Source organism: Pyxicephalus adspersus, chromosome 4 (assembly GCF_032062135.1).
Source record: "Pyxicephalus adspersus chromosome 4, UCB_Pads_2.0, whole genome shotgun sequence".
NCBI lineage: Eukaryota > Metazoa > Chordata > Amphibia > Anura > Pyxicephalidae > Pyxicephalus > Pyxicephalus adspersus.
In genome coordinates this window covers 148,168,242-148,178,569 of record NC_092861.1, presented here as the reverse complement: position 1 = coordinate 148,178,569, position 10,328 = coordinate 148,168,242, and the positions used below count along the sequence as shown (strand labels likewise).

Genomic DNA, 10,328 nt, shown 5'->3' with positions numbered 1-10,328 from the left:
TACTGGCCCTGACACTGGGGGATATCAATACTGGCCCTGACACTGGGGGTTATACCTGGGAGTTATCAATACTGGCTCTGGCACTGGGGGTTATACCTGGGAGTTATCAATACTGGCTCTGACAATGGGGGTTATACCTGTGAGTTATCAATACTGGCTCTGACAATGGGGGTTATACCTGGGGGTTATCAATACTGGCCCTGACACTGGGGGTTATCCATACTGGCTCTGACACTGGGGGTTATCAATACTAGTCCTGACACTGGGGATTATACCTGGGAGTTATCAATACTGGCCCTGACACTGAGGATTACACCTGGGAGTTATCAATACTGACCCTGACACTGGTGGTTATCAATACTGGCTCTGACATTGGGGGTTATCAATACTGGCTCCGACATTGGGGATTATACCTTGGGGTTATTAATACTGGCACTGACACTGGGGGTTTTCTGGGGGTTATCAATACTGGCCCTGACACTGAGGGTTATACCTGGGAGTTATCAGTACTGGCCCGGACACTGGGGATTATCAATACTGGCTCTGACATTGGGGGTTTTACCTTGGGGTTAATAATACTGGCCCTGACACTGGGGGTTATCTGGGGGTTATCAATACTAGCCCTGACACTGAGGGTTATACCTGGGGGGTTATCATCCCTGGCCCTGACACTGGGGGTTATAACTGGGGATCATAAATACTGGCTCTAACATTGGGGGTATACCTTGGGGTTATTAATACTGGCTCTGACACTGGGGGTCATCTAGGGGTTATTAATACTGGCCCTGACACTGGGGGTTATACCTGGGGGTCATCAATACTGGCTCTTACACTGGGGGTTATACTTGGGGGTTATCATTACTGGTCACAACACTTGCTGGGGGTAATTTATACAGGAGATGACACTTGCTGTGGGATTTAATTGCTGGACGTGACTTTTGCTGGGGGTTATTTATCTATGCTTGCCCTGACACATGCTGGGGTTATGGATGCTGGCTATGACATTTGCTTGGGGTTATTGCTGTGGGTTGTTACTGATGTCCCTGACACTTGCTTGGAGTTGCTATTGCTGTCCCTGATACTTGTTGGGGGTTATTTATCCATGCTGGTCTTGACACTTGTTGGGAGTTATAACTAGGGAGGGGGTGAAGCTGACTATAATATTTGCTTGGGGTTTATTATCGGTACCCCAGGCACTGCCTGAGGGTTATTTATCCATGCTATCTCATAGCTTTGGGCTATGACCATGGATTGTTATTGCGGGCTATGAACTTGCTGAGGTTAGTAGTGGTGGCCTTGATGCTTGCTTGGGGTTATTTATTCATGCTGGCCCGGACACTGGCTGGGGGTTATAGCTGTGTTTGGGTAATACTTACTATAACACTTGCTGGAGGTTAATATTATTGACCCTGATAATGTTTAGGGTTATTTCTGGGGGTTGTTAATACTGGCCTTGACACTTGCTGGAGGTTATTAATTCATGCTGCCTTTGATACTTGCTGGGGCTATTACTGCAGGCCCTGAAACTTACTGGGGGTATTGCAGGGTGGGGGGTGTTATCCTTGCTGACCATAGCAGGTACTTGGGGTTACCTTTGCTGTCTCTGACACCTACCAGGGGTAATCCATGCAAGTCATGACACCGGGGTTATCATTGTTGGCCCTGACACCTGCTGGGGGTTATTAATGCTGGCTAGGGCACTTGCTGGGGGTCATTAATTCATAGCCCTGACACTTGCTGGGGCTCATAATTTTCCGTGATAGTTTTTGCAGGAAGAAATTCATGCCTATGTGATAAACAAATACGGTTGACACAATATAATCTATTACAATTTTTTTTTTAATATTAACCGACATTGACAAGTTTATTTATTGATGCTTTTCTGTTTGCAATATCTAAAAATAATGAATTATTTACATTTCCTGTCTGGCTCAGGGATTTTGTCCTTAGAGAGGCAATAATTAATATTAGGAATGAGCTATTAGTCAGGAAGCTACATGTGGAATTTTCCTACAATACATGTATTTAAATTTTACTTGTGAATTTCAGGATTTTAAAGGCTTCTGAACTTTGCATTCTGGTCAATGACCTGCTCTGTAGATTTCTTTGCTACTTTTTAACTTATTTTGACCTTTCGGGGCATCATGCTTTAGCAGCAGGGACAAGACACAAGCATTTCTGATAGTATTTATAGCTGAGTGAGTGAGATTTGGAATTAAAACTGCAACTGCAACAGCACAAAAACCCTGTGTAAATATATGAATATAAATCCATGTTTTCCGCACCTATTGCCTTTGCATTGAAATTACCTTCTAAAAGGAGTAGTAACAAGATCACAGTGTTGTACATAGTTTGCGCAGAGAAGAGAATGTGGGAGGGCCATATTGGCTCTACCCACTACCAGCTGCCTGCAGAAAACAAAAGGGAAGGGGCGGATACAAGACCAGACTCCAAGCCGATGAAGAGAGAGTAGCAGTTTCCAGTCTTTAATACAGGAAGCTTCTTTTCTGCTGTATCACACTGGATTACTGCACAGATCTGGAAGAAATACACAAAGAACATCAAGATTAAAAAAAAACACAAATGGCTGTTGTATTTAGATTATATTTACCTATCCTGGAGTTCAGTTTTTTATCAAAAGCTGCAGGGCACATCTAAAAAAATACTGAATATTTACCTTTTCTGATGCACCTGCTACCAAAGTGCTACTCTGTTCTGTTCTGAATAATTTTAATGTGAAAGCTTCTGGAAAACTAGCACTTTACGGACTTTCTACACAATGGAGTGTTTAAATATTAATTTAACGTACAGTGCTGCATAATGTGTTGGGGCTAAATAAATCCTGTTTAAAATTATTATTATTATTAGATTATTATTAATATTATTATTATTATTATTATTATTAATAATAATAATAATAATATATAATAATAATACAAGTAGTTTGCTCATGTTGCCATGGAAACCAGGGAAGCCAGCTGTCAAAAAGATACAGCAAATGTAAAAATGTGAATAAAGAAAAAGTCAGTATAATTTAGGAAACATACAAATAACAAGTTGTATAGCTCTTTATTAGCACTTACAATATTACCCACAATAAATAATATTTAACATTTCCAGGGATAAACATGGCCACAATGCACTTCCGCCCTTACAGCAACAAAGGGGGCGGAGTTTTCTTTGCATAGCGGATAATTCCATGAAGTCCCGCCCTCTCTTGCCTGTGAGGGCGTCACCTAAGTCAAAACCGAGCAATAAATTTACAGACAGCCATAAAGACAGCCAATGAGGAGAAGCACTGTGGTTATCACGTGTCCGGAAGTTTGTTCGTATGTTTTCCGGGAAGTGCTTACACTGTGGCTGGAAATGGTTGGAAGTAGTCAGCTGGAAAATGCCAATCCGCTCATCTACCAGCGGAGCGGGGATCGTCAGGTGACCGCTCAGGACGAAGATGAGGAGCTGCACGACAGGATTGACGATCGAGAGATATTCGATATCCGACTTGAGATGAATGATGTCTGTGTGAGCTCTGGTGGTGCATAGCTTATTACTACAATAACATGGAATTCTCCTACACATGGCTGTATAGGTCAGCAGGAGGTATAGGACGTCAGGTGACACTGCATACAGCAAAACTGCCATCCCTTCATTACTCATGTTGTATGTACAGCAGAATGTCTGTTAAAGATGTCACGTGACAAGAAAATCTGGCATCCCTGCATTGCCCCATGTGAGATCTGCACAGTCAGCATGGGGTGTGGAGTGTCATGTGACCCCCACTTAGAGGGAATCTTGGCATCCAGACATGACTCTCCTCCATCCAATGAGAGCTCAGGGGATGCATTATTTAATATTAAATTAGAATCTGACTGCATAAAGGTCATATAGGGGGGCCCCGGGATATCCAGAATTCAGGCTTTTTTTGTATAAAAAAACAGCATCCCTGCAACCCAATGTGAGATCTGCACAGCATGGGGTGTGAAATGTCAAGTGACACTACATAGAGGAAATTATGGAGCCCTTGCATGTCCCCTTCTCCAACTTTTGTGAGCTTGGGTTACACATATTATAATAAATTGGAATCTGGCTGCATTGGGCTCATATAAGGGGAACCGGGGATGCCAGATTTTCAGCATGCAGTGTTTTCTTGTATATGGAAACCAGCATCCCCAATCTGAGATCTGCACAGCATGGGGTGTAGAATTTCATTTGACACTAGATAGAGGGAATTCTGAGGTCCCTGCATGTCTCCTCCTCCATCCTATGTAAGCACATAAGCATATATATAATATATATTTATACATATAATATAATATATTGGAATCTGGCTGCATAGGTCTGATATAAGGGGGATCTGGGGATGCCAGATTTCCAGCATGCAGTGTTTTATATGGGAACAGGCATCCCCCATATGAGATCTGCACAGTCAGCATGTCATGTGACCCTTACTTAAAAGGAATTTTGGCTTCCCCTTTTGCCCCTTTCCGTCTTGTGAGCTTAGGGGTTACATGATATAATAATAAATTGGAATCTGGTAGTTTAGGGCTTATATAGGGGATCCGGGGATGCCAGATTTCCAGCAGACTTCCCTGCTTTGTAGAAGAAGATGCACAACATCACATGGCACAGCTTAGACCGGAACCTTTTAACTCAAGTGATCAAGTGGGTTTGTTTTATGATTTCAAACCAAAATTATTACGAATATATGTGGATCCTTATCTTCCTTCCTAGCTTAAAAAACTGGCGCCCGGGGAAGTGAGCTCTGTACAGTCAGCTGAGGGTGTAGCATGTCATGTGACACCAAGCGTGAGGTCCCTGCAGGCTGAATGTCCTTTAGCAAACTGAAATCCATGTGTCTGTCACAAGAGTCCTGTACAGCCTGGGGATTCCGAATCTCATCTACTATGGCATCCCTAGGGTAGAGAGGGCTCATTTCTCTGGGGGATGGGGGGGGGGGGTTATTGCAATGATGCCCGGATTCCCTCTTTCCCACACACAGAAGATGTGGAATGTTACTTAGCAAACAGGTATCCCCATAATCATCTTACTCTGGGCAGCTTGATTGTGGCAGAACTGGCATTTCCAAGCATTCTATTTGAGCTCTGTACAGCCTAGAAATGCAGGGGGTGCACAATTTTATATTACAGGAATCCCAGGCTTCCAATGGGAGGAAATGAAGGAATCACCATAACCCAAAATGTGATATACATGATATTGGACTTTCCACTGACTACAGTGTGCACAAATACAGCAGAATCAAAGTTACTGCTTGCTTTCAAAGTCAGAAAAAAGTAATAAAATATCCACAGCTGTGTCAATAACTCAGTGTTCTCCCAGACCCTTTTAGCTGGGCGCAACACCCGGCACTCTTCAGTAACCTCTCAGGAGTTTTTGGGTGGTTACTGATGAGTTGCGCCACAATACAGGGCCACCACCCACCTACAATTGCTTCCCACCCAGCTTAAAAAAATTCTGGGTTGAGCACTAGCTACTTATACATATGTAAAATATGATAGGAGGCTTAAAAAGCTGAAAGAAAGTGGGGGCAATCAAATATATAAATACATCCCTATTCTCCCCAGAATTTTTTTTTTACCTGGGTGGGGGGAAACTGTAGCAGGGTGGTCAAAAAAGTGGCAGGGTAACACATGACAAATTTATTCTTCCCAATTGTTGCTATATGATTCCACTAATCCATATAGTTCTGCTTTCTACTACCCCTCCCCCCCTTTACTTTGTTCCAGTTTTCTAATGCCCACCCACTTAGTATGACCCATTTATCCATAGTCTTTGTATTATGCACTAAATGCCGGGTGGTTACTGAAAAGTGCCTGGTGGTGCGCCCAGCTAAAAGCGTCTAGAGAGAATACTGCTTAGAGGTTTTGTTTGCTATACTTAATTTCTGAAAAAGCCTGACTGCTGGGGATAATACAAAATCATATATTGTCCTTATTATCCTTATCATGATACATCTCATCCGTTCCATAAATGACCCGGAACATCCGCTGAGCCTGGAGGAGCTGAATGTTGTGGAAGAGATCCGTGTTAAGGTACGGTACATATCTATATTGGCCACGGATATTACTATTATAAAACAGGATTTATATAGCGCCAACATATTACGCAGCGCTGTACATTAAATAGGGGTTGCAAATGACAGATGAATACAGACAGTGACACAGGAATCCTACACTTTGCACTTAGAGTCCCAATACAGCCAATTCTGGGTTGTAATAATCTCACAAATTTATTGTATTCAGAATAGTGCAAACAGAAATATGAAAAGTTCTCACTCTCATGTCAGAACATTTACAGCTGTTCCAACTGTGCCACAGGCTTGTCCAAAGAATCAATGATCCAAGATACCTTTATTCAGGAAACAACAGACTTGGGTGATTCACTAAATCCGTCAGTACACTGTAGTCCAGATGAATCTAATGTATTAAAAACCTTGAAATAAATCTAATCAAAGACCAACAGTGTCATATTTATTTCAAAAAACAAAACAGTATTAGATCTCCAATAGAAGCCCAGCACAATCGTCATGTTTTTTTCTGAAGGTAATTTGAATAATTTCTTCTTTTGGACCTTTTGGTTACCATCCTTCTCACCTCCATGGATCAGGTTCTGATCATTACAGAATCATTCCACTGTTATCTATATGTGAATACATTGATGTCCATTGCCCTTGAGGAATTCACTAACCCGACTCTCTCCTCAACAATCTAATATGAATGCTGCAGCCGGACTCATCCATCCTTCCCACCTACCTACCTACCTAATACACAGCCTTTCTACCACCCCTCTTCTGCTTGTAGTTCTCTTCATTGGCTTCCATTTCACCTTAGAATCAAATCCAAGCTCCTGTGCTTTGCCCTCAAATCCCTCCAGAGCTCCTGTCCCACTTACAATTCTGACTTTATAGAGAAATACCCCTTGATAGAGAAATACTCGCCTACTCGTTTTGTTCTGTCTCCTAAACCCTCACTACTTCCCACCATTCCATATCTCTCCTCCTTTTGTGTGATACCTCCCCCACCTCCTAGATTGTAAGCTCTTCGGGGCAGGGTCATCTACTCCTTCTGTGTTACAGTCTGTATTTGTCTTTTGTAACCCCTGTACAGCGCTATGTAATATGCTGGCGCTATATAAATCCTGTTTATTAACATAAATAAAATCTTGGGGAGAGGTGGTGGCAAAGTTTTCGCTGTGGATATAGTAATTATAGAAGGGGTTCCTGAAGACCTGAAAGTTATTTCAAGGGTTCCTCCATGTTTTAAAGGTTGAGAAACACTATTAAAAGATTATATATATCCATGTGCAGCGGAGAGGGCGGCAGCTTCCCATCTTTTTTTTTTTTCTCCTTTCTAGCTTAGAGATGATTATACTTTTTATTTAAAGTCCAATTCTGCAAATCTGTATCAATATTTTTAGGCAGCCCTGGTGCCTATTGCTACACATGGATTTCATACATTTCTTCCTGTATTTATGTACATGGTATTGTGTTTTACAGGCAAACGACGAGGAGAGCTTTGTATCTGTGGAATTCACTCCCACAATCCCGCACTGCAGCATGGCCACCCTAATTGGACTTTCCATTAAAGTCAAACTTCTGCGCTCTCTGCCAGAGAGGTTTAAGGTAATTGAATTGTACATTAAAGGTAAATTAAATTAAATGACATGAATGGTCCATAAAGTGATCTTGGTGCAAACTTCACCAGTTATCCTTAGGGTTATTGCAAAGGACAAGGGTTTAACCTCCACATACCAAACTGATTCTTTCCAGTAATAGCTGTGAAAATGTGGAATAGAAGAAGTTGTAGCTAGCTTAGTAAATATTTTGTGTATTACACAATTTCTTATTATCATTAAACAGTATTTATAGAATGCCAACATATTACGCAGCCCTGTACGTTAAATAGGGTTTGCAAATGACAGACGGATACAGAGAGTGACACAGGAGAAGGAGAGGACCCTGCCCAGAAGAGCTTACTATCTAAGAGGTAGGGAAGCCGCAAGCAAGAGGGATATAGAATGGTAGGTAAGTGAGGGTTTTAAGAGACTGAAGAAGGCAAATATGAAAATTTAATTGGCTTGAAACATTAATAAGTTCAGATGAGACTGTTAATCTGTGGAATATCTGAATGACTTAGGGCATTAGGTAGGTGTCAGATCATGTTTTTATGAGTATTTATAACTACTTCTTGGTCAGCTTTGGGTAATAAGGGTTCTGTTGATGAAGATTTTAAATGTTTGTTTTTTTTTGTTTGTTGAACTCAATAAACTTTTTTTTCAACTTGCCTAACTTGGCAACTACATATTTTGTAGAAATATAAAACTTCACCTCTGTAGCCAAAGGCGTGGAGAAATTCATCTTGAAAAAGCAACATTAAACTAAAGCATTGATATCACAGCTCTTGTTCTCTTGATATCTGTAGATGAAGAAAGTCGGCTTCCTTCCAGCCTTTTAATGTAAACAGGAGGGGTACATTATAAAATAGCATCAGCACAGCCAAAATTGTTTTTTAAAAGTTCAAAGCTGCCAGTGTGCAACAAAAATGAATGAGACTGGATGGTCAGGGCTTGGTGATAACCAGATTTCCTCCAATCTGCATTTAGCAGAGAGAACTTTGTGAATTACAGCATGCTCCACATCACAGCTAACTCTTTATAACTAGGCTATAGAATACCGGTTATTGTTCAGTACTGGGAGGTGGATAGTGAATAGCATTATAAATCAGCACTTTAGTGTTTCTCAGCTAATATACAAAAATGACCAACACTCAACTTCTTAATCTCCAGTATTTGAGGATGAATTACTTCACAGCCCATGTGGCTAGAGAGATCAATAATAGCTTGATTTTTGTTTGCTCAATCCCGCCCCATCCCTAGTACAATTACCCTCTCTTAAGATATTTTTTTCTTTTGTGTTACCTTTTCCAGGTGGATGTCCATATTACCCCCGGCACGCACGCTTCTGAACATGCAGGTGAGTGTTGCAGGGATTTTCTCTAGAGTAGAGGTCTAGGCAAATAATAAAGATCCCCTTCTTTGTCTGAATATCATGAATTCAGTTGCCTTTTCTCCTTTCTTTTATTCAGATATATTTGTATGGAGAAGAAAGCATACAGCTTCCCAATTTTATTTTGTGTAAGACAAAAACTAAGGCTGTGTACACTCTTGCAATAATTGTCGTTGGAAAGGATCTTTTACGATCGGTTCTAATCTTCAAACATTTTCAAATGTTTCACTGTAAAAAAAAAAAAAAAAAAAGTATCAGAAAAACAATAAATCCTTTGTATGAACAAAAGAAATTTAAATGAACAGTACATTTTTTTCATTGTATATAAAATTTCTATGTTTTTGACAAAAATGGGGTTTACCTGTATCGTTAAACCTGGATGTGATAGCAAAAAACTGGGGTCATTTCTGGATTCACCACCCAAAAATTAGTAAAAAAGCAAGTGTAAGATCTAACTCAACAAAAAATGTGTTCCCCAGTGTAATAATATTAATAAATGTTTCCTTTTTTAATTATAATACCATGTTATTGCATTTGCATTGATTGTGATATTTTTCTCTCAGTCAACAAACAGCTGGCAGACAAAGAACGAGTAGCGGCTGCTCTAGAAAACTCGCACTTGTTAGAAGTTGTTAACCAATGCCTGTCTGCGAGATCCTGATTGAACCCCAACACCGTCAGCTTCCGGGTATCAAGCATCCACAGCCTGCTGCTAATCTGCCTGTAACATCGCTCCTAGTGCTGCTATTGTCCCTTTGTGTTTTTTAGGTTTATGTTTATAATAAAAGTACTTTTATGTCATTGTATGCATTGTGTTGTATCAAACTTCCAAACATGAACCCATGTTGAACCGTGTTCAACCCAGAATTTTTTGCTGGGTGGGTAGAAATTGTAGGTGGGTGGCAGCCCCTGGATTGTAACTGAGCTCTTAAGTAATAGCCAGGTGGTTACTGAAATGTGCTGGGTAGTGCGCCCAGCTGAAAGGGGCCAGGGAGAACATTGCCTGAGTCCTAAGGGTCAGAATTTCATGTAGAACAATTTTGGGGTTTTTTTTTTTTTTTCAATGCAAGGACGATCCTTTAAGGGTTGGACCCCATTAGGAAGATGGCCTCTTACTTCATGTTATTGTGATAGACTTGCATAGACTGGGAAATCAAGGTAAATCTTATTTAATAAGGAAAGAATATAACAATTATTTTATTTATTATTTTTGTCAGGTAACTTAGGGAAAGGTTGGACCCTCCCTTGTTTTAATAGGTGCCGTATGTCTTCCTCTCCAAACTCAACCATGGCACACACATACTCA

The 10,328-nt window shown here is 40.8% G+C and overlaps 1 protein-coding gene across 1 annotated transcript; it reads left to right on the top strand.

Moving 5' to 3' along the window:
- Nucleotides 1-3,290: 3,290 nt before the first annotated feature.
- On the top strand, nt 3,291-9,828 carry CIAO2B (cytosolic iron-sulfur assembly component 2B; the record flags this gene model as incomplete). Its single annotated transcript, XM_072409957.1, is given in 5 exon segments — nt 3,291-3,495; nt 5,973-6,050; nt 7,514-7,639; nt 8,944-8,989; nt 9,586-9,828. Coding segments are annotated over 5 exon segments (477 nt in total). The 3' UTR covers nt 9,684-9,828.
- Between the last annotated feature and the right edge of the window lie 500 nt (nt 9,829-10,328).